We start from the raw sequence: 26,524 nt of genomic DNA, 5'->3' as shown, positions 1-26,524 counted from the left end.
ATTTGGGAGAAAAAAGAAAACTAAACTTTTCCAGCCAAATGACTGCTCCTTCTTTTGGTGCAGCCATTTGTTATTACCTGGTGCTGCAAATATTTGAGTAGGGGAAAGACATCAGCTGCCATCTAACTCCAGAAGCAAGTTCCAGCAAGTGGTTTCCCATATTCCTCATCTTCTCAATTGCCAGTAGGAAGTGCTCCATCTTATAAAAGACATCTGATGTGTTGCTTTCATACCAAGTTTTTAAAAAAGAATTTATTTTGTTCTTTTTAGATATACATGACAGTAAAGTGTATTGTGACATATTATACATACATGGAGTATAACTTCCCATTCTCATGATTGTATGAGATGTGGAGTTACATAGTCATATATATAAGTATGAACATAGGAAAATTATGTCCAATTCACTCTACTGTCTTTCATATTCCTATCCCTCCTCCTTTCCCTTCATTCCCCTTTATTTAATCTAGTGAAATTTTATTCTTCCCTCCCTAACCTTATTGTGCATTTGTATCCACGTATCAGAGAGAACATTCAGCATTTAGTTTTTTGGAATTGGCTTCTTTCACTTAGGATGATAGTCTCCAGTTCCACCCTTTTATTGGCAAATGCCATAATTTTATTCTTCTCTATAGCTGAGTAATATTCCATTGTTTATATGTGCCACATGGTCTTTATTCATTCATCTGTTGAAGGGCATCTAGGTTGGTCCCATAGGTTAGCTATTGTGAATTGAGCTGCTATACACATTATGTGGCTGTGCTGATTTTAAGTCCTTTGGGTACAGACCAAGGAGTGGGATAGCTGGATCAAATGGTGGTTCCATTCCAAGTTTTCTAAGGAATCTCCATACTGCTTACCATAATGGTTGCACCAATTCGCAGTCCCACAAATAATGTATGAGTGTGTCTTTCCCCCCACATCCTTGCTTACACTTATTGTTGTTTGTATTCTTGTATTCTTGGTAACTGCCATTCTGACTGGTGTGAGATGAAATATTAGAGTAGTCTTGATTTGTATTTCTCTAATTGCTAGAGATGTTGAACATTTTTTTCATATATTTGTTGATCAATTGTATTTCTTCTATAAAGTGCCTGTTCAGTTCCTTTGTCTATTTATTGACTGGGTTATTTGTTTTTCTTTTTTTTTTGGTGTTAAGTTTTTTGAGTTCTCTATATATCCTGGAAATTAATGCTTTATCTAAAGTGCAGGTGGCAAAGATTTTCTCCCATTCTGTAGGCTCTATCTTCATGTTCTTGATTGTTTCCTTTGCTGCGAAGAAGCTTTTCAGTTTGAATTCTCTTATTTATTTATTTATTTATTTATTTATTTATTTTTGCCCCAATTATTGATTCTTGATTTTGCTTCTTGTGCTTTTGGAGTCTCATTAAGCAACTCAGTACCTAAATTAACATGATGGAGAGTTGGACCTGCTTTATCTTCTAGTAAGTCCAGGGTCTCTGGTCTATAAACTCTCTATAAACCTCTGCCTAAGTTTATACCAAGTTTTGATCATTAAGTAACTGAAACTTGCGATTTTCTAATTACAGGCATTGAGACTTGACCCTTGCTCTGTAGAGCAATTTAAAACGTATTATTTCTACTGATAACAACCTGCTCCCAGAACTTCCAAGAAGGATAAACAAAAGACACTTTTTGATAGGCAGGTATTTAACATCATTTAAAATTTGAAAAAGTAGCAATGGCTTATAATGCTGGCAAATTTATTTAGGAGTGTTCTGTCAGCAAGTTCAATTCAAATGATTTTATAGATGATAAGAATTACAAAATGTAAGGATTATATTAATTAAAGGAGATTTCCAAGATACAAGTTTGAGAAAATAGGGCTTTCCAGCATGATGTGTGCTGTTCAGAAGTAAAAAATGATGAAAAGGAGAACTGAAGAGTTACAACTATCTTAGATACAAAGAAATGAAAACGAAATGTCAATGCCAGTTGTTTAGTATGCACCTGAGGTTACCCACCTCTAATCTCCAGCCAAGTGTGGGTTAGGTGGCCATCCTATGGGCTCCCTTGCTTCCCAAGAAGCCCTCTCACCCTGAGAGGTGATTCTCTGCTTATTGGCCTGTCTCTTCTCCAGCACTGATAATTCAGTAAGGACAAGCACTGAATGTGATTTATCTTGGGATCCCAGCACTCAGTTCCATGTATGAATACATATTAATTTCACGAACAAATCAAAACTTATTTATATGCCAATGTGAAAAAAAATAGAAATGACTTAAGGGAAAAAATCTTTGACTAGATACAGAAGCATTCGTATTAGCCTCCTTTTCTTTAAACAATGGAAATTTTTTTTTAAAAGTACATTTCTCTAAAAGGAAAATTCTCTTCTGATTTATGGTAGGATTTTAAACAGCTGACTAAACATACAATATGTTAGCTAAACTTGGATAGAACTGAAAGCAGAGTAAATGTGATCAGTTTAAAAACCTAAAGGGAAATGAAATGTTCATTTCAGAAACTGTGGGTGTGGCCATCTTTCTCACACTTTGGTGTTATTGTAGGACACTCCAGTGGCTGGTTACAAAATCTTGATGGTCTGCTAAACCTGGCTTGATCCAGGCTGATGTGAAATGTGCATTCAATATACTTGAGCTTAAGAGATCTCTCTCCTTTGCAATGACAGGGAATCTTAAAATGATTTTCTCTCCTTTCCACTAACCATGTTCCCTATCTAAATTTTTAAAGCCTTTGGATTCTATCCTACAAAAATTCAAAAGCACAAGTGCACACGGATATTCACTGCAGCTCTATTTGTAATAGCTTTGGGTTGGAAGCAAGCCAAATGTCAATCAACAGGCAAGTGGTTGAATAAATTATGGTACATCCATAATCCAGAGGGGTATACATTCCTTAAAAAGAATGAGGTAGTTTTATAAATGCTACTTGCTTTATAATCATATTTCACTGTTCAAAACCCTCCAGACTTCCAGTTGCATGTGAGTAAAATTCAAACTCCTTCATCTGATCTAAAATGTCCTCTATGGAGAGATTGCACCTACCTTTCTGACCCCAAGGTCTGTACTTCCCCTCCACCATTTGGATTCAGCACAGCGACCTTCTCCATAAGCTTTTCCTTAGCCACGAAGGCATTCCTATCACAGGTCCTTTGCACTCACTGTTCTCTCAGCCAGGAGTGTTTTCCCCTAGATGGATGTTTCTTAGTTTTAATTACACATTAAAGCCATCTGCATCCTGGGCTGCATCTCGAACCAATTAATTCAGAATCTCAGAGTGGACTCAGGCATCAGATTATTTGGGGTTTGGTTGCTCATTTATTTTAAACTCCCCAGGTGATTCTCTGTACAGACCTGCTTGAAAACCAGGGTGGTTTCCAATGGTGGCTTCTCTCCAACATTCAAGGCATAGTTCAAATGTCATCTCCTCTGAGAACATACACTATTCACACTATTTTTAAAACTCAACATTTCATTTCATGGACAGAGTTTAGGTAAAGTATATGCAAAAGAAGAGTACAAACTGATATTGAATTTGTAAATGTAATGATAAGTGTGAATAGCACATATTGAAAAGATAGCATTAAAAAAAACCCTAAAAAAACAATTAAAAAACAAGAAAATAACCTGAATGGACATCTTGCCAAAGAAGACATACAATGGCCAACAGTGTATGAAAAGATGTTCAACATTCCTAATTATCAGGAAAGTGCAACTCAAAACTACAATGAGAGAGCATCTCATATATGTGAGAATGGCTATCATGAAAAAGATAAGAGATTAAAAAATGTTGGTGAAAGTGCAGAGGAAAAGGAACCCTGTACACTGTTAGTGGTGCAGCCATTATGGACAATGCTATGGAGGGTCCTCAATAAATTAAAAGTAGAACTACCATATGACCTAGCAGTTCTGTTGCCAGGTATACACCCAAAGGAAATGGAATCATTACCTCATGAAGATATCTACACCTCCATGCTCATTGTAGCTTCATTCACATAGCCTAGTTATAGAAACAACTAAAGTGTCTGGTGACAGGTGAATGGAGAAATACAACAAAATATTATTCAGTCTTTAAGTAGAACAAGATAACTGTCATTTGCAACAATAAGAATGAACCTGGAGAAAATTATGCTGAGTGAAATAAACCAGATGATACAGAAATAAAAATACTGCATAATCTCACTTATATGAGGAATGTAAAAAAAATTAAAAATACAAAGGAATGAAGAGTTGAAAGGTAGTTACCAGAGGTGTGGAGGGAAGGAAATCAGGAGAAGTATGTCAAAGGGTATAAACTTGCAGTTAGGTAGGATGCCTCAGTCTAGAGATCTGATGTATATAGTTAGGACTATGGTTAATAACACTGCATGTAAACTGAAGATTTGCTAAGAGGGATTTTAGGAGCTCTTACCACATGTACAAAAATTAACTATGTGTAGTGATGGATATTTTACTTTCCCTAACTGTGGTACAATTTCAAGATTATATGTGTATCAAAACATCATGTTGTACATGTTAAATAGAGGACAGCATAGCAATAGCAAGGCAGACAATTCAGAATTGGCTTTGCTCGCTTGCTAACTGTGATCTTATACCATTTACTTCACATCTCTGAGCCTCTATAAAAAGAAGATATTGGTACTCATCTAAAGAAGGAACACATGAGACCATGAATGGTACATACTGAACCCTAATATGTTAGCTTTCCATTGCTGCAACAATACCTGAGGAAAACAACTTAAAAGAGGAAAGACTTATTTTGGCTCACAGTTTCAGAGGTTTCAGTCCGAGTTCAGCTGGCTCCATGGCTGTGGTCCTGTGGTGAGGCAGAGCATGATAGGGAAGAAGCCATGGTGGAACAGAGCTTCTCAGCTCATCACTACCAGAAAGCAGAGGCAGGGAGGGGATGGGGACAAGAAAAAGTCTTCCAGGGCCTGCTCCAAGTGACCTACTTCCTTGACTAGGCCTTACCACTTACAGGTTCCACCACCTCCCATTAATGTCATCCAATTATCAATCTACTGGTGAGGTCAGGGCCCTCACGATCCAATTACTTCCCCAAAGCCCACCTCTGAACATTGTTGCACTGGGGACAAAGTCCTCAACACGTGAACCTTTGGAGGATATTCCAGAATCAAATCATAACAAATAGGTAAACAGGATTCATTATTATTGAGTAACATGAGTGTTTGAAGTAATACATACTTCAGAAAGTCAAAGAAAATAGAAATATCAGGTATTTGGGGATCAGAGAGAGCTTCTCTGAGCAGGTAGAACTTAGTGTTTTCCTTAAAGTAAAGCTGAGAGAATGATGAGGGTTATGAATGTCACCTATTCAGCAGTGTCTCAGGGGATTAGAAACAGGACAAACAAAGGTTAGAGGCAGAATTTGTCAGTGTGTTCGGGGATGAGGGAGTTAAACAGGAGGAAACAGTTTTGAAAGAGAGCACAGTGATATGTCAGGATGGGAGGAACTTCTGTTTTCTATCATATGGCATCTTTTTAGCACTGCCATTTACCTGCATTAAATTATGTAGGAGAGTAAGTCTCTGATTGGAAGCAGATCTGTCATGGGCAGAGGCAGAGGTGGGGGTGGTAGGAAACAGGTTTTGGAAGTCCACTCCTTCCAGTAGGAACTTGTGTGGTCTCCTGGAGACTGACTCTAGGGCCCAAGTTAGCCAAGCTTAGAGAAACAAGAGTAGAAGTTTTCCCAGGGACAGATCCCACGCTAGTTCCAAGTGGCTGAATTTGGTGCATCCATGGGACAAAGCAACTACTCTTAGGGAGACACAGGTCTAACTGCAAGAGCCAGGTTCTTGGCAGGAAAAGACAGCACACCCAGTCAGGCAACTAAGGAACATCAAGGGACTTACTAGCAAAGGACAAGCAAGGTCCAGGAGAGCCAACTTTGCTAGGAATAGCAAAGGGAGGGTGGAGCATAAGAGGAAGCAAACTGTAGGATCCCAAGAGCTGTCTGACAGGAGCTGTCACTTTCTGCAGAGGAGGGTGACCAGTGCCAGCTCATGGCTAAGCAGGGAGTAGGCTGGCGAAGAAATACCCCAGCCTCTCTCATCTGGCCTTTTCTGCAGGTGACTCTACTGATGGCCAAGTTCAAGCCAAAGCCAGAGAGAAAGGGTGTCTATTGACATAGTCCATATGGGGCAGCCTCCTGGGATGTGGAGCAGGATGGAGAAGGACAGGGTCTGAAATATCTAGTACAGTAAAAAAATCTTACAGGATGACAAACTCACAGAAGGTACTGATTACCAACCTGTAGCCCCCTTAATTCGTATATATTAATTATATATAATAATATTAATATTATTAATACCCCTTAATAGATTCCTTTCATACCTCCCTTTGTAAACCCCATTCTCCTGAATGACTAATTGATCATCTAGCCTTGGACCTCCTGTTATCTATTGAGAAAATATATTTTACACATATGATATTCTTAAATTCCACAGAGAATTAAGATTTATGGCTTTACTTCTTATATCTAAAAGGAATGAATGAATCTCACTGGATATTTATATAACCCCAGAGTAAAGGAAGGCCTCCACAAAGCAAGACCTTTAAGGAAAAACCACAGAGGAGAAGATTGATAGTTTGTACCACATAAAAATGGGAAACTTCCATTTGACAAAAACTACCATGAACAAAGTTGAAAAGACATCAAAAAATAATCAAAGTTCAAATAATGAAATATTATCATTTCAGCAAATTTCAATGAAAGTAGTACTGTCTAAATATATAAAGGCTTCACACAAATAGATAAGAACTGACCCAAATTTGAGGGAAATGTGGGGCTAAGAGGAAAACCAAACAAATAAGGAAAAACTTGTGAAAATAAAAGTAGACATATAGGCAAAGGGCATGAACAAGATTGATGAAAGAGGAAAATTAATTTGATAATAGCATACCAAAAAAATGTTTGCTCGATCCAAGAAATGCAACTATGAACAAGAAATTTTCTCAACCAAATTCACAAAGATTTCTAATGAGAGCACTCAATTTAGACAAAGATGCAATGAAAACCACTCTCATGAATTGCTTTGAGGGGCCTAAATTATTATAAACTTAAAAAAAGAGAAATTGACAGTTAAGCATTGAGAAAATTTCTTTCATCTCCTGAGACCCAACATCTTCACTTCCTTGAATCTATTCACTTTTCTCTTTGTGTTTTCCCTAAATAACAGACATAAAAAATACTGTTTTTATTAATCTTTTTGTTGCCTTTCAGGTAGTTATTTATATTGCTTGGTTTAGCTCAAAGGAAGAAATAAAAGTGTTACAAAATAGAGTCAATGTTTATAATTCCCATATGTTTTCAAACCATAACTATTGATAGTTATAAAATCAGTAATATAATATTTATGCATTTTAATTTTAGCATATATTCAATGATATGTATTTTAAATAAGATATCTAATAGCTCCTTATGTGTTAATTGGATCTCAACAAATATAGTATAAAAATATTCCCTTTCTAGAGACTAGTTGTCAGGTTGTAGAGATTAGGTTATTGAGCTTGTATACTCAAATAATATTTATAGGTCTCATATTACAGAAGATATTTTAACTGACGTTTATGAGGAACTCAGAGAACTCCAAATGCAATGTGTCAATGAAAGACTATTAAGTATAAAACAGAATGAATGTTTCATTTGAAAACTATAAAATATTAAAGAATTTAGATTACACAAATATTAAAATATTATAGAAAAAGGCAATATAACAATTTAATAATGGTTAGGTCCTTACACAAAAATATTATTTGAATTTTATTTTGCTGGTCACTAGTTAGAAATTTCAATATCAAGGAATTCTAAGTTTCACAAAAGTTATATAAATTAGCTTAAAAATACACACACTCACATTAAATGCTCACGTAATTGTGAAAAAAACCTTGTCAGAGTCTGCCAACTAGCACAAGTTCTCATGCATATGACCAGCTGCCAACAAAAACTCCAACTGAAGTTTTTCAGTGAAAGAGAGAAAAAAATCAGGTTCAAGAATCCCGAGCAAGAAATTACTCTTGTTTCGGATGAAAAGAATCTGAAGCAGATGAGCTAATGACAATAATTAAACTTACAGATTTTTTAAAAAATATAACCTTGTTAATTAGTAATGCCAGATCAAATTCTCAAAGAAATGTCAGATAATATCAGGGCTGAACAAATCTTTAAGATGGCAAAATGTAGGCCCCTCAAACTATGTGAATATATTTAATTAACTATCAAGCTTAACTTGAATGGAAGTTTCTGCTATTTCAAAGAAATAAGAGAATCTATGATAACAATCATAGATTATTTGCAATATTTCTGCTGTTTCTTGGAACATACATATAGAGCTAATTTACAAATGTACCTTTCTCTGGGCAGACATATCTTCTAAAATATTAAAATTCCAGAAATAAAAATATAATTGTACTTCCATTCAAAAATAGGGATTTCCACTAGATGAAATTCATTCCACATGTTTTATGGGCAAAACAAAGCAATTACTTGATGGTCACATACTATACATTATATACACATATACAGACATGCATATATATCATTGTATATAATAATATGTATATGCATGTATAAATATGAAATTGGGCTAAAATATGCTCAGTGAAGAATTTAGGAAGATTTTCCTTAGTTTAACTAATATTTAGGAATTTAACAAGAATAGAGCTCTAAGATATTAACAACTATTTGAACTAAAGAAATTTATTTCCATAGTATAAATTTTTATCTTCTTGCTGAAAACAAGGAGCAAAAGGCCTAGATAAAACTGGTGATAGTTCACCAAATATAATACCTCTTGATTTTGTATTTAAATTTAATATTATTTCATTTATTAAACTGGACATAAATATTTTCTTTGATGGAGAATCTTTAAAATTATAATTAAAGAGATGATATAATAATGTGACAGAGCAAAATTAAATAGCACTTTAAACACTTGTGGGAACAATGAAATGTCTTACAAAAGTCAACATCTCAAGATTTATTTGCATTATAAAGAAGAGAAGGGAATGCACAATGAGAAATAAATAAGACAGCAATTGAAAAAAGTAAAAGATTTATCAAATTTATGAGCATACTAGTAAGACAAAAGCAAGCCAGAGTAAAGGATGTTGTTAAAAGAAAACAGATGACTACATATTATAGCACCTGGGGTTTATTTTGAAACACCTAAGCCTGTCATCCCCTACATTTCTGAGTACATAGCATATTACTTTGGAAGTATTCTTTCTACCAAATACATAGGCATCAAGAGAACAAAACAAAAAAAGAAAAACAGAATATATGGTATGACTTTTAGCTTATTTTTAATAGGCTATCTTTTCCTGGAACATTCATATGAAACAATGATCAAAAAGTAAAATGAAAGCATCAACATAATAAACAATCCTTTTTGTGAGGTTGGGTATCTAACTTCCATGCCCATATCTCCCCATCAAAAACAGATTAAAATTACTTACTTTTCAAATAAATGTAGGACAAATAATGTTACTTTGTAGTTAAGAAAATTAAGGTAAATCTACTACATGAGTTAGTAGTGATGAAGTTAATAATCTTTTAAATTAAAACTATGGAAAAAAACAGCATTGCATTGAGTTTGGGGTAAAACAGTAGAATCTTCTTTGATGTTCAAATTTGATGTTCAGCTTGAAGTTATGATCAACAAAAGATTCACAGTTAAAATAGGAAAATCAACATTACAGTGCAGTAGATTGACTGTGCGATTGTTTTTCAATTCCCTCCACAGTATTGTTTGAATTCTCCTGGTTTTGTTCAGATGTGATTCCCATATTTGTTATCTCTGAAGTGCAAGAAGTTTGAAGTTTTGAGATGTTTGTGGGTGGACGGTTCTTTTGTATTTGACTGTACATGTTAGCTATTGATTTTTCAAGTTCTGCTAAGTTTTTAATATGTTTGAGGATGCCTCTTGGTTCTTTTTGAGGGTCTGTCTTACACACTGATTTTGATGTGGATAGGTGCATTGTAGCAGCTTTGATTTCCTTGGCAGGAGTTATATATGTAGTGCATTTATATCTGGTATACAAACACCCTCTGTGGATAGAGCTGAAGCTGAAGGAGGCTGTGGGCATAGAAGAGGAGGAGGTGGTGGAGGTAGAGGAGGAAAGGGGGGTAGAGAAAAAGAAGCAGGGGAAAAACAGTAGGAACAGAATGAGGAAGAGGTGGAAGAGGAGGAGGACTACAAGGAGGAGGAGGAGGAGGAGGAGGAGGAGGAGGAGGAAAGGAAAAAGAAAAGGGAGTTAGGACAAGAGAAGGAGCAGGGGGAGGAGGAGGAGGAAAAAGTGGAGGAGAAGGAGGGGAAGGAGACAAGACAGAGATGTTACATGGATGGGGAAGATTTTCAAAAACGTTCCTTTTGGTTTCAATATCCAACATACACGGGGGTGTTTGTCTCTTAAAGTCTGAAGAATTTGAAACGCAAGACCTTGCAGGAGAAAGTTCTAAAGAGCATTCAGTAGGAGAAGTGATAACATCAGACTCTGATTTGAGTTCCACACTTCTTGAAATAGTTGGCAAAGTGGAGAAAGAGAGGTGAGACCAAGAAGAAGAAAATGAAGAGTCTGAAGCTAGAGATTTCAATTGTTCTGTTTCTTTCATAGCCAGTGGTTCATCTTGCCTTATTTCTTCTCTCTTGGTCAGATATGTATCTTTGGTTGTAAACAATGGATTACTACTACCATTTTTGTTGGAGTAGGTTCCATTGCTTTTATTTTCAGCTTTTTGCCAGGTGTTCTGCCATCGCATCAGATCTATGGTTTATGGTCTGTTTGGAACCTTCCGCATCAGTCTCCTAGGTAAGCTGACTGGCTGGTTCCACATCCTCTCAATCTTTTCTCTTGGGCCCCTCAGGGACTGACTCTTGACTTGTGTTTCCACTAAAAATGGGTCTTCAAAATCTGTTCTCAAGGAAATGTCTGAATGTGTTGATATTGGACCTATCTTTTCCTTATAAAGGGGGTTATAAGTACTTAAGCCGTCCTTATCGGATAGAAATGTGAATTTTCTTGGAGACTTCTGTTGGTTGTTTTTAAGTGATCCATCTACATGAGCTGGCTTGTGAGCCTCAATGGTATTGGAAGAAAAGGGCATCACAACTTGCTGATTTGTCCTGTTTTCTGAGAGTGAGTTATTTCCCCTGCTTTGTTGAAAATGGTAGAGAAGGAAAAGACTTGAAAGAAAAGAAGATAATGAAATGTAAGGAAACAATTTGTGACAGCTTTCATGAGAAAGATGTTTTTATGGTTCTCATTACTACTTCAAAATATAAAATGCCAAACAACACTAATTTACTGAAGCAAAACATTACTTTCAAATTCCTATTCTCAAAAAGATAAGGCAGTAAAATCTTGAGAGTTGGGAGTAGCATAAAAAATTTTAAAAAAAGATGTGTCAGTCTCTAGACTGCTTTTTTTCCCCCACCCCAGTTAGTTTGATACAGCAAAGTATCCAGCTCTTCACATAACAGTTCACTCATGTATAAATCACAATGCTCCAAATTAAAGACAAGCAACTTGGCCTTTGATTCTGTATCCTTGGCCTTGCTTGAGGATGCTCAGAGCTGACAGTTATGCATAAAAGATCCTTGGCTGTATCTGAATCAGTATATCTCCACTATCCTTCATCTCGATAATTCTGGCCTAGAGCTAGAAGTACTCTGATCTGTGAGAAATTTTGCAAAAGAATACAGAAAGGGATATTTTATTTTTCAGATTATGAGAATTAACAGTCCACAAACACAGAGGGAGACTTCTCACAAAATTCAAAATCACATTTGAATTTATGCTATGATCCTGAAGAGAGATGATTTTCCTGTTTAAATTTTAACTTAATTTTAAAACATTATAAATAATGCCAATTGGCTGAGGAGCTGCTGGTATTTCCTTCATTTAATTTTTAGAAAAGACTTCCCTTATTGAGAATATTTACATTAAAATTATATGGCTTTAATGTCATTGAAAATTTGCTCCTCTGTAAATGGTGAATCATAGGTAGCTTTGAGATATAAACAAATTTGGAAAAGCCAAAGAACACAAATTAAGTGCCTCTATTGAAAGCTTGGGGACTTTCCTCCAGAAAGTTTGGGTAGTAGAGTTTAAATTTGTCTCTAATTAGGGTTTACTCTCCAGTGCAAACAGAATACCAAATTTATTTTAGTAATTGTTTAATATTTACATTCCAATAAAAATGGAAATAAAAGGGGGGATATTTTGAATAAGAACTAAATAGCCACATTGAAAAATCAGGGTAATAGTTTAGGCAATAAAATGATGTATAAAGCTAAAGTTGTTAACATGTCATGTGGCAAAAATACACAAGTTCTAAAAAGAATACTAAGTGATAGACCTAGAGTTTCAGCTCCATCTGAGTGATTCAGAAAGTGCTGACAATTTTCAATAATATGGCAGCCAACACTTTTATGTTTTCTGATATTGGAGAGACATTTTTAAAGTATGTAAAAATTATTTAACTGCACATTACTTGGTCATTGCTTTTGTGGACATCTGGTCTTGATTTGCTCTCTCTTGGACAAAATGATCTAAATAATGATATCACATAATTTATAATTTAAGGGAATCTATAAATATTTTTGTATTCAATTAAAAACAAAGATAACTTGAAAGCCAGGCTTGTCACTGCGAATAGTGGTTTTAAGCTCAGGCATTTCAAGACACCAAAAGTAAATTGGATGTGGAAGATAACGTTTTCCTTTTAAAAGAAAATGATTCTGTGGTAAAAGATGAAGATCACTGTAGTTATAGTAAAATACCATTTAATCTATTCTATCACATCTATTTTCTAATGCCCTTGTATTAGAATGATATTATTTACTTACTTATGCCTATGTATCCACAGGTGAGAACGAGAAAACATGTGATAGAAAAAAGAAAGTTTTAACTATAGTTAATTTGAGATGACTATAAAAATACTAACAGGAATTTATTTAAACATTTAATACTTATATTCAAGAAAAAATTCATGAGTTTTTAAAGATTTTCTGTGTGTTTATTAAGAATGATATATTTAATAATGTCCTAAATAAAATCACATGGTATATATTTGGATGTTTTATCACAAAAAATATATCCAGCAATGTATCTATTTTATATATATATATATATATATATATATATATATATATATATATATATATATAATTGACCTGTATGAAACATGAATAATTATTATCCTAAAATAGAAATTTTAAATGAGACTACAAATTGCTATGCCTTAACTCTAACAAATAGATTAATGCACACTAATTTATAAAGAAGATACATTTTGTTTGGGAGAAAGTGAAGTACCATGATGTACCATGATGACAATTATAGAACAAATTTTAAACTATGTGAAGTTATTGATTACTTATTGAAGACATTTACAAAATGAGTTGATATTTTTTATTTTTTAAAATGATTTCAAATAATTCACTTGGAACCAGTTTATTTTATAGTACCCTATCATTAGAATTCCTATTAAAGTTTTTGAATAGATAAGTTAAACATTTCCTAAAGATAATTAAATACAAAGAACTTAAAATATTTTAACACATATAACTACAAAATATTTTACTAAATCTATTATAATTTTTCTAGTAAAAATAGTTCACAAATGTGGCTTCTTGGAAATCACCATTTTGAAACTACTTTGAATTCAGATGCCTGTCTTTGTTAAAATTCTCACATACCATTCATTCTTATCATATAGAAACACACTTAACTTTACACATGCTGCTTTTTTTTTTCTTTCTAAGGTTGTTGCTGGCAGAGGTGGTTAAAGAGATTGAAGAGAATCAAATCATATTGGCTCAATTCCTACATTCACCAGTAGTTCAAAAAAAGACCCTCATTTTCAACTTATGAAAATAACAGTGAAAACATGTATTTGAAGAAAATATCCCATATTGTATTATTATTTTAGAGATAGAATGTCAAATATTAAACACAATTTTAAATTTAGTTTTAGTCAAAATAGCATTAATAATAATTTTAACATTACTGAAACTAGACAGAATCTAGTATAAAATTATAATATAGCAAACAAATAATAATACCTCTGCTTAAACCATTTTTCTAATTAACAGGTGAATTTCATTATTTTTAAGGCTTGCTTTACTCCTACTAGTAAATGCTACAAATATAGAGATATGTTTCAGTCCCTCTACTTAACCAAATTCTAGTTAATAAAAGGGTTTCTGAATTTAATTTAGCTGTATGCAAACATTTATAAATATACTTGGTAATTTTATAGAACATTACAAAGAATTACTCTTGAATCTTAAAAATATAAACAAGTTAAACATAACCAAAACAATCAGATTATATGAATACAATCATTTGACAGATACAGCTTTTAAGTCTTTTAACACTAAGTTGTCTTTTTTAAAGATATGACTTAATACTGTTTGGAGATTCTAAGTAGTATAGGAGAAATATTGAGCAACCATAGCAATCCATCTGTATTTCACCACACATTGTCATATTTTCTGCCAAAGTTTTTGCAAAAAGGTGAGATGTGACTATTATGTGAAACTTTAAAGAAAGATTGTGCCAATATTACTTATAAAATCAATATTACTAAACAATGTTTGTTGCAAGATTAGGAAGCCCAGAATACTCTTGAATTTATGTTAATGTTGACTGGTGACCATTCTACAGTTACTCAATGAAATATAAGTAAGAATAATATAATGAAAAGTATTTTCTGTATGTAGTTGGACATTTAATACATGGATTCATTTTATGCAGATCTTAAGATCTTATATAATGGCACCAAATAGTGTCCTATAAAAGGCTATGATTTTAAACTACAGAATTTAGTTTCAATTACAAATTGGGGGTTTGGATTTGATCCCAAATAAGGAATGACTGTTTTAGGATTGTTTAATTTTTCATCTCATGTGTAAAAACTTTTTCCCCAGATTTTTTTAGGGGATGATGTCTGTATGACCATGGCATCAGAGAGAGTCCATATAATATTAATGTCCTAGGAATACATTTATAATTGTTTTCTCAAGTACTACTTTTCTCTTAGATTTTTTTTCTTTTGCTATTACTTTTAAACTTTGGTTCTGAACTTTTTTTTTCTGTTTATATATAAAAATGAAATAAACGGTCCAATAGACTGAAAATGCATTTCTTCATCTGGTTAGAATTAAACACACCACTCCGTATCTAACAAAACCCATTTACTTCTGAAAGTTTCTGAAAGGCTACTTACATTGCGCTGTCTCCAAGTTCTTCATAGAGATGTGCCCCTGGAGGTGGTGGGGGTGGCGGAGGCGCTGCCATGGGAGCGGGCGCTGGTGCTGCTGGCTTTGCTGCAGGTAGTGCAGATTGAATTCGTGCTGTCTTGGTGCATTTAGCTTGCCGTCTTGGGTAAAGTAAGATTGTTTTGTAAAATTCTTTTTAGAAATAATATGCTTTTTAGCAAGCTATCTTAATAATGATGTTCAGTTATCAGAGGAGCCCACTTATAATATTTTACATAATTATTTGAACTCATAAAATGATACTGTGACAAAAGCATTCTCATAAATATCACTGACTTATACTTGTCCTTCAGTTCTTTAAAATATTTGCTCCTTGAAGAAGGGGGAAAATTAATAGGAGTACTTGCAAGATAAATTAAGTAATAATTTTAAGGTTACAGCTAAAGGAAATAAATTGTAGTATTGTATGATTGCATAGTAGGGTGACTAAGATAACACTAATGCAGTGAATATTTTGAAAAAGTAGGAAAAAAAGGATTTTTAATGTTTTTACACAAATAAACTATATGTATTTGAAGATACAGATAAGCTTACCCTGAATTCAACATTACACAATATATGTATATATAAAAACAATAAATGGAACTCCATCAATATGTACAATTTTATATGTCCATTAAAATTTTAAAAATAATTGTATAACTGTATTGCATAATTAAAAGTTTAATGGATATCTTCATTAAATGAGGCATATAAAAGATATTTTTCCTTTATTTTTCATCTATTTTGAGAAAAGTTATTTAAAAACTGTTCAAATACTTTTGACATTACTTAACATAGGCTGTGAGATGTGCACATACAGAAGGGAGATTTGGTTAGATGTTGTATTTTTTTTTATTCTTAGGAATACTTGTTATTCTTGTGTTAGAGATGGATCACTGTTTTTTTTATTATTATGGGCACATATTGCTAAAGGGTACAAATGATTAGAACACTTTATTTCATATTTACTTCAGTTATATCCAATTCTAAAATCAGCTCAATTCCATATATATCAAACCAAAGAGTGAACAACTATTATAAATGCCAGTCAAATAATTAGTACATAGTTTTGAACAGGATGACCACTTGATCAACATGATATATGGTTTCTATTTTTCTATTACATAAAATCATGTGCAAAATATACATAATTATACTTACACTTTAAACCTGTTTAGGAAAGCAATGAGTAAGAAAAAAGAGAAAACTACATTAGAGATATTGTGCTCATAATATTTTAACATATAACTTATTCTAAATCATGAATAATTTACTGGTTAAACTCATAGTGACCGTTAATGATATAGTAGGGAGACTAAGGATTTCAATTCAAAAAGTGAAAGTGGGAAGCACTTCATTATTACCATTATAGTTATAAAAGGGGCTAAAACATTCATTACAGGAAAATAAATAAATGAGCTAAATGGAATAGGAAAAACTGGATTAAAACACAGTGACGTGAATTTCAATTCTAACAAAAATGAAAAACTGAAGATGGTCTTTCTAATTGACTTGTTGGTTCACTCAGCTTGAAGAAAATTAAAGGAATGAAGTGAGTCTTACAGGAAGCACTGATTCCACTCTTGGCCTTACTTTGAAGCTGAAATTGGAAGGTAGAACTGCAGAGTATCAAATTCATTACAATTTTCATCATATTTGCTTTGTACTTTTTTATACCTAGCAAATTTCAAAGACACATCATAATATAAAAGAATAGCTAGCCATTTTAATCTTATTTACAGGCAAAATTTGAAGGTACAAACATTAGGTCTTTACATGTTAGAATTTTTCTTTGATATATGAGCAGAGCAAAACTCATTTTGTGTGATTCTGTTAATCTACAAAAAAAAGTAATAACTGAAATAAATGTGTACTAAAAAGAAAATTAAATAATCATCTATAAAACATTTAAATATAAGCATCTTATTATTTTTTTAATTTCAGACTGCTGATAATATCACATGAATGCTTCAGTTTTGATCACTGTATTGCATGTCAAATATAAGAACGTTTCTCACTAATTTTCTTTCCTATCAGGATATAAAATTGCTCCTTTGGGAAAAAGATGGATGAAAAAGGACAACTAACAATACAGAATAAACTTGAAAATTAATATTGGATTAGTGGATTAATAATCTAAAATAATTTTCCCAGTATCATTTGTTCAGATTTAGTATATCATACCTTCACATTTAGTATATTGATTGACATATTAAGGAAACATTAAGCTCCAATATATCAACCTAAATATTATGTTGGCAACTTCACATTGTTTTTGTGATGAAAATATTCCTCTAATATCTTCATGTAGATCATAATTTTCCAACTTCAGGTTGAAATCACCTTACCATACTCAATTCAGAAGGAAGTTTTCAGTGTTTGAGAGTTTACTTTTTCAGTAAACATTTTACATAATTAATAACAGCTCTACTACTATTTCTTACTACTTGTTACATCAAGTAATTTATATAATTCATGATGTCTGTTATTTATTTTCTCTTTGTAGCACCCTCAGAGTTACCTAACTTCTTGACCAGCTTTCTATTTTTTTTTTCAGTAGACATATATTTAAAATGTGTATGCATCAGTCACAAAGTTTCTGATACCTAATATCAAATCAAGGATATTGCTAGGATATTGCCTTAACTATATACATTTAAATAGTAATAATTACTTGATTATTTTGAAGGGTCAAATAACTTCTTAAGCACAGATATTATAAATGGAAGAGTTTCACTGTAGGAAATAGAAAATTAAGGCTCTACTCAGTCAAAACATGTTACCAGCTATTATAAGACAGCTTAGATCAAGGAAGGAAGAAACCACATGGAGAATTACATGTGATATGCTATGATTTTATTATGATTTTGTTAACACTATCATCATCTGCATGGAGGTAAATTTAGCCATATGGATGAAAACCTATCATGGAAATATGTGAGGTTTCATACCTTTGTTTGGAACTTTGTAAAATGGGTATATGGATATAAGATTATATTGTTATATTCTCTAGGATACTTATGAGCTTCTCTCAGGAGGGATTTAATCCAAAGAATGCATAAAACCACAGGAAATAAGCTAATCCTCCTACTGAATGAGATTATATTAGGAGCACAGGGACCTTGAGCTGTACATGAGAAGCTTGTGGAAAGCTTGTAATGTTTTCCTTTTGAGGAAGGTGATTTGGTTCAAAAAAGATAAAGCAATCCCAGAATGGTTGAATTACCAATATTTTTCAACTACAAAGCCACATTACAAGAGATGATTTTCTATAGGTCTTCAAAGAACAATCCATGTTTAGTGTCCTTGAATACTTACTGTCTGTAGCTGACTAAGACCACCAAGATGGCAGGAATACAGCAGAGGATGATGATGAAGGCCAGAGCCAACAGAGCCCATTCTGTGTATCCTAAACTTTCTCCTCACTTTTTAATGCTGGTCACTGCCTCTGGAGTCCGGATCTGCAGAATGTGGCCTCCTTCCCCATAATATGGTTGAAAATCTTTATTGATATCAAGCAGCTTGCCATCGAAAAATCTTTATGATTAGATAAATAGTAAAATTAATGACACTAGAAAAGAAAGGGCCATTTTAAAATGAAATAATACTATAAAATATTGTATTATCTTTAATTTTAAAACAAACTGAGAGTGTTATGAATAATAAAGGTATTACACTGTGGAGGAGAATCAAGGAATGGAATAATTATCACTTATTGTATACGAAGAATCAGCAATAAAGAAGAGTTAAGACTCCAACCTAAATCTTGAGATTCACAATAAACGTTTTCTACCACATCATCTTAAATGCCAACATTCTCAAACCTCAAAGTGAAACAATGTTTTATAGGAAGAACATGAACAAATATTTTTTCTGCCTGGGAAAAAAAAGATTAAATCAATGATGCAGGTAGAAATTATTGTAGTCAGGAAGACAAGAAATAGTGGCCAAGTTAATCCAATTATTCTTGAAACTCTTTCCTCTAAATAACACTATGTTAACTATAGATATTACACTGTCAAGGAGAATCAAGGAATAATTATCACTTAATCTTATTATTTGGCTATATATTTTATACTGTGATTAGTAGGCAGTATATTTTTTCAAAATTCCTGGGTAACTTCTTTACAGTCTTTTATAAATGTTAAAATCAGTACACTTATATTCTTAATACTACAGAACCACAAGATGTTTAAGTTATTCTTAATTCTTTAGGAGTTTTTATTTAAAGTCCAATGTTTTAATTTTAAAAATTGGAAAAAATTAAATATTTCAAGAAAAAGAAAATTACACATGGCTCTGTGATGCAAAGCAACTGTACTCACTGCTAAGATCTAGGTATACTAAAAAATCATTTAATTAAAAATGTTATAACATTTTGATTATAAATCATAAAAGAGTAAAAATATTTTAAAATTGTGTTTACTAATACAAAATTACCATCCTTAAGTTGAAAACCATGGAAAACATAAAGACTTGTGAAAAAAAGCTTTAAATGGCTCTAAATTTTATCATCAAAATATAAAATGGTAGTTACCGAAGACTAGGGAGAGCAGAAAGGTGAGAAAATGAGGAAAGGTTGACCACTGAGCCATACCCCTATCCTTATTTTGTGTTACATTTAGAGACAGAGTCTCAATGAGTTGCTTAGCATCTTGCTTTTGCTCAGACTGGCTGTGAACTCTTGATCCTCCTGTCTCCGCCTCCCAAGAGGCTGGGATTATAGGAGTGCCCCCTGGCATCAGGTACAAGTAAAATATTCTAATTATCTCTTGCATAGTAGGATGACCATAAATATTATGGACTTTATATTTCAAAAAGCTTGAAGAAAGGATTCTGAATATTTTCACTATAAGGAAATGATATGTTTAAGAAGATAGGTATGTTTAACTTGATTTAAGCAACATACCGTACATTATAGGAAAACATCCACAATTCCCCAGAACACACATAATTTTCTCTTGTATCAAATTTAAAAATAGCCAAATGTCATGTTTTTGCACTTTTACAGTGTATTTATGCCTTTTGGAAACTATTTGTTCTAATTTTTAGCATGACCATGCAAATTTTAAATTTATTTAAAACCCCGTTCAGAACTTTCATATACGAAAACAAGATGCTTGGTATCAGATGAATTTCGATAGCTAGTTTATTAGTCTTCCAATTTAAGAAACCTAATGGCCCAGATAATTCAATTTTGGTTTTAAAGCTACATACTTTCTTAACTTAAATTTTCATACTGCAATATAATACAATTAGGATGCCTTTTAAAAACATATCTGGAATTTATAGATGAAAAATAAACCTTTTATAACAATTTTCCTAGATGATTTTTACATGTAGAACAATATAGTAAAGTTTTAATCATTTTGTTTGATATTTTTATCAGACAAAGAAATATATTCTCAATAAAGTATAGATTAAGAATTGAATCACAAGAAATATATTTTTTTAAACTGGGAAAGATCAGAACCAGAAGATGATCATTACTTGAAAGGATACTCTGCCCCTTTCAAATGGAATTGATTTGACAGATATCAATTTATTGGACTCTTGTTCAAACTATGTAAGAAGAATTCTTATTCATACAGGTGTTCCCCTTTGAACTGTTATCTAGACTACTGATCTACTTTTTGTACATTTAGAGCAGCTTGACTAGTTAAATATTTTTGAGTCAAAACATTTTTTTCTTACAACATGGTGAATTTTGTTTTATTGCTCTTTGGAATTTTATCAGGCAAATGAGATGTATTTTATAAAGCCATAAAAGAAAATGAGAAAAAAAGTAAGCTAATATTTTGATAAACTAGTATGTGTATATTCGTTGTAAGATTAAAGCAACAGAAACCCACAAATAAAGAGGCATTTTTACTCCCTCTGAAACTCTTTTCCATGGATGTATACAAGAGAGATTAGGAACGAGATAAGAGACAAGAGAAAAATTTCATTCACGGTGCAACAGGAAAGAAAGAATCCTTTAAAGCTGTGGCATGGGCAGAAACACGAGGCCATTTCCCAGAAATGATCTCACATGCGTAAACTATCCCCTTCCCTAGAGTTCAGGTGAAGGTGTACGTTTTACTTTTGCATAAACCAAAATTGACTATACCTAAAAGAGGAACAGTAGGTCCCCTGGGCCTAGTATCCTTTGAAAAAGTACAAAGTAGAGGTTTCATCATGCTGGTTGGGGAAATACAAAGGACTCACACTTGGCAAAAAAAAAAAAAAAAAAAAAAAAAAAACTTATCCAATGCAATGTGTGGCTGTCATAAGATGGAGAGGGCAAAATCTGAAAAACACCAGCCCAATGTCTGAACACAGCTACATAAGGATTAGCTAGATTAGTCTTCCAATATAAGAAATAATGGCCCAGCTAATTCAATTTTGGTTTTGAAAGTACATATATTCTTAACTTAAATTTTCATACTGCAACATAAGGCAATGGGGATGTCTTTTCTGAAACCTATCTGGTTTTTATAGATGATAATCAAAGGAACCCCCATCCCACACCCATCCTTGGATTAAGATTGGAACCAAGCCACATGGAAAAGCAGCATAATACTGCTAGAGAGAAAAGAGGAAGGGGAGGACTCTCTCCATGGCAGAGGAGTACAGGGACCATTAGCAGGGAAGGGTTGAGGAAGGAGTATGAGAACACCCCAGCACTTTAGTCTCTATTCTAAGAATGTGTCAACCACATTCCACCAGGAGAAAATGTGAACTTTGTAACACACTGAAAGTAATGACTGTTCCAAAATATAACTCCTGAATAGATTTACTCAACAGAAAAGGGGATGTGTGCATGTACTGACATAAACTCCCCATTAGTTCTTACTGTTTTACATATCTGGTAGTCAACCAAATAAAACACAAATAGACTATAAAAGAAAAGAAGCACACTAGTCAAGTAAGAAAGAAAATAAGAGAACCAGACACAGATAACCTAGATATTGGAAATACCAGAAAGGAACTTGGATACTACTCTGACGAATACACAATAGAATTCAGGAGAAAGTGGAAAGCATACGTGAACATGGAGAGATTCTGTACAATGTTGGAAACTATAAAAAATAATCTAATGCTAAATGGGAATGCTAAAGATTTCTATTTAAAACAACATTAAGATGAAGAATTTCTTTAATGAACTCATCAATAGGCTTACATAGATGAATCCATAACTTAAAAATAGGGCAAGAAAAAGTTTCCAAACTAAAACACACAGATAACAGTGGGAGGGGAGGAGCACCAGAATAGAGATCCAAACACCATAAGGAAAACTGGATTCTGATTGCAGTCCCAGAAAGGGAATAAAGAGGAAATGGGGCTTAACAACTATGTGAAGATCCTCAGTATTACTAGCAACATTTATTGAAAACTGTTCTTTCCCCAAGTCTAAATTATTGTCGTCTTTGTCAAGAAGCAGGTGGGTGTAAAGGTGTAGACCTATTTCTGACTCTGTGTTCTGTTCATTGGTCTATGTGTGGTTTGATGGCAGTAGCATGTTTTACAGTATATTTTGAAGCCAGGTAGTGTACTGAGTTGTTCATTTTGCTTAACATTACTTTGGCTATTCAGGTCTTTTCCGTTTCCATATGAAATTGGACTCTTCCCCCCCACCCCCATATCTCTGTGAAGAAGGCTATCACTATTTTGAAAGGGATTGTACTCAATCCGCAGATTGGGGTATTCTAACCATTTCCACAATACTCATTCTTATCTAAGAGGAGTATTTCAAAAATGGTTCTAGACTGGGCAAATATAATACACAAAAAGTAGATGATGGTTATTTGAGTCCAGTTTGGAGAAATCAGAAATAACAAATAATTTTAATAAATTTCCCTTTTATGTGATAAAATGTTCTCAAATTGATTATGGTAATGGTTGCACAACTCTGAACACTAAGAACTACTGGATTAAACACCACGTTAAGTGGGTAATTACATGGAATTGCATCTCAAAAATGGTTTAAAAGGTAAGTATTTGAAGAGAAAATTCTGAGGAATATTCTAGAAAGAAAAACAATAAAAATACCAAAAATAAAGAAACAAACAAAAATGTGGGTACAATAAGTTCAAAACAAGATAAAAGTGATATATATTTATTACAGAGAATTAATCAACTCACATATCCACAAATACAAAAAAAATCAAAATACCAATAGACTTGCCAAGCAATAGAAATCATTTACATGTCATTAAGAATCATTCCAGTCATTTCCATGTCTGTAAAGTGTTTTATTTTTTGTGTTTGATTAACTTAAAGCCATTTTATAATATTAAGGTTAACTTACTAAAGTAATTATTATTGTTGATTTTATTATTATTTGTTTCTAATCATATGACCTGAGAATTCCAACATCTTCAGTTACTTAGATTTAAGGATAAAGAAAAATTGAAAGAATAACCCTATATCCACTGCCCTGGAGATTAGATAACAATTTAATATTCTGGAATACTTGTCCAGTGTTAAAAACTAAATTTTCAGTAACTTTTATTATTAATCATTATTAATGATGATACGTGTACATTAGCAGCCTTGGAAATCGTGTGTGTATAAAATTTTATTGTAAAGTATTTCAAGGAACAATTAAAATGTTAAATGAGACCAGTATTTCTCAGATAGTGGTTCAAGATAAAAACTGGTAAGGCTAAATTTTAATAATTCATGGCAACTCTACCCTCTTCTCAGCATAAACTATGTTTTTAAAATTCATCAGTATTCTCTACTGTTTTTTCCAAATATTGTATCCCTAACATGTTTGACGGTATAATTCAAATTATAATTCCTATTATTTTTCTTTTTAAAACCAGGCATATGTCCCAAAAATAGACTTTTTACACTTAGGAAAATCATTCTAAACTCAATCTATTATCAAATTTTAAGATAAAAAAAGTTTACATAGAAAACACAGAAAAAGGATGAACATTTTTAAAAGAAGAAAAATTCGAATATTTACAACAGAAAGACTTTCTGTAATTTAGCCCCACATAAATTTTTAAAATAATAAAATGCACAAAATTGGCTTTGTAGGTCTAAATGTTACTTCATTTGGAGAGTGATTTTATAGCCTGAGGGATTTACCACTTCAGTCATCTCTATTTCCATACAGTGATAAGTGTACTGACTTGCATTAAAATTTCTTAAATTGTTAAATAACAAACTTAATAACAATGGCTTTTTAAAATTACATTGATATCAAATCATTATGTTCTTGCTAAAATAGAAGCAAAGAATTGTTGTTGATGAACAGACTTAAAACTAAACTAAATTGAGAGTTTATGGATTTTAGTAAAAATGAATAAGTAGGTACTTTCTAAATAAACAAACGTATGTAGACATATATGATACGTGTAAATTTGAACATGAACATGTTTCTAAGCTGGTTGGTATGTATAGACAAATTTAAATTCTGAAACCATGACTTTGGGAATCAATTTTGTGTAAGTATGCATAAATACACAAATAAATATTTTGAATATATGCATATGATCTCATATTCAACATATATTTTAAATTAAAAATGTTTACATTGAATTATAGTCCAAGAATCTGTTAGACACTAGATGTCACTAGAGTAAAGCAGAAAAAGATAGTTTTTTTTTTTTTAAGATTCAACTGCTAGAATAACATCCAATGGAAAATATGCAGCAGCATTTTATTAGATTCTGACCTCCATTTTTTAAGGATATTTAACTCAAATATTCAAGTTCACTCTAAGGTTACACTGGGATGAAATACACATAGGTATAGTCTTAAATGGGTGTGATTTTTACCTCTGTTCTCCATCCCCAAATCAAGGGGGGGAAAATATGTACTATAGAAATGATTTTTGAGTTGTTGACTCAACGGACTTCTTAGAAAGCTAGATTTCGTCTTAACAGTCAAGTCTACTGAATTGTTGCAGGGAAACTGCTGCTTTAGGAATCTGTATTTTCCTCTCAAACAGGCACGGTCTTAGAGTAAGAGTGAGGCCCTAACATGAAGGGAATGTGTGCTGTCTGTCTGTCTCTCTCTCTCTCTCTTTTCTTTTTCTTTCTTCTTCTTTTTTTCTTCTTTTCTGTATTCTGAGGATCAACCCCATTACCTAACACTCTAGGCAAGCACTCTACCATTGAGTTTATGTATCCAGTCCTAACGTGACCTCAAGGAGTTATTTCTTGCATATAACAGATTCTTTGTTACCCATATATTCTGAAGTCACTGTAGCTCATACTTGGACTTGAAAACTTAGTGGTGAGGAACCTAGATTTTCTCTGTGATTTATTACTTGCACTTCACTTGCAACAACATTTTGGTGTGTTTTAAACTTTAAGTACTTATAATTAAATTACAATTACCCAGGGTGCTATCATAACCAGAATGATGATGAAAAATGATAATAAAATATACTTACTTAAAAAGTTCATTTCTGTCAATGGCTCTGTTGGTTTGGGGATCAATTGCATAGACAGTCAGGTCACATTTGCTGTAATCTTCTAAAGAAAAGGCATCCCCATGCCGGCGAGCACCAATGGATTCTACCACCACCTTGGCACCAGGAATTTGATCCTGAACATAGCAATCCAAAATCCTATAAATCAAACAAAGTAAAAACATGACATTACGATGGGTTTACTAGGGGAAAAAAAATCACCCTCAACTTGAAATGACATTTAGGAAATAAAAAATGATGGCAGCCTGGTTTTTGCTAATGTTTACTGAACATGAACCCTTGAAGGAAAGAACAACAACAAAATAAAAGACTTTTTTTTCAGCATTTAACTCCCAGTGATGCTGGAAGTCAAATAAGGTAGAAAAAGGTCATCAACCATGTCCTATTTAAGTCTAGATTTTTGAATTTATGATACCATTTAAGCTTTTATGTGGCTCATGGGAAAGGCCGATATGTTGTACAAATAAAGCTGTCTATGCTTTAAAGGAGCCAAGGGGGTCTTTGGACTCTTGACCTCACATAGTCAATGTCATAAATTACACCTCCCACCTATGTCTGAAATACCTGGAAGAGCTACATGCTAAGGTATAGGATTAGAATACCTGATTTTTTTTAAGGGTACAAAGATCCTGAGGGCATTATAGCAATGAGAAAATGTTGACATATTTTGCGTGGTAAGTTTACAAGGTTAAGATAAAAATATTTCATGCAAATATCAGAAGCTATTTAGGTGAACACAATCAGCTAAGAAATATACCATGTCATATCAGAATAATAATAGAAAAAGCAGATATAATATTAACTAATGGGTAATTTTCTGAAAA

General features: G+C 32.8%; 1 protein-coding gene across 1 annotated transcript in view; it reads right to left on the bottom strand.

Moving 5' to 3' along the window:
* Positions 1 to 18,690: 18,690 nt before the first annotated feature.
* LOC308634067 (UDP-glucose:glycoprotein glucosyltransferase 1-like) overlaps positions 18,691 to 26,524 on the bottom strand; it is a gene marked incomplete at both ends in the record, with an annotated part of 30,405 nt that continues 22,571 nt past the window's right edge. The window contains 2 exons of the mRNA XM_081267644.1: positions 18,691 to 18,805; positions 25,662 to 25,816. Coding sequence (XP_081123770.1) covers positions 18,691 to 18,805; positions 25,662 to 25,816 — 270 coding nt within the window. The remainder of the gene's footprint in view (positions 18,806 to 25,661; positions 25,817 to 26,524) is intronic.

The sequence above is a fragment of the Spermophilus citellus genome (genome assembly GCF_964194105.1).
Source record: "Spermophilus citellus genome assembly, chromosome: 15".
Classification (NCBI taxonomy): domain Eukaryota; kingdom Metazoa; phylum Chordata; class Mammalia; order Rodentia; family Sciuridae; genus Spermophilus; species Spermophilus citellus.
Note: the sequence above shows the minus strand (reverse complement) of the source record. Positions and strands in the feature narration are given on the sequence as shown.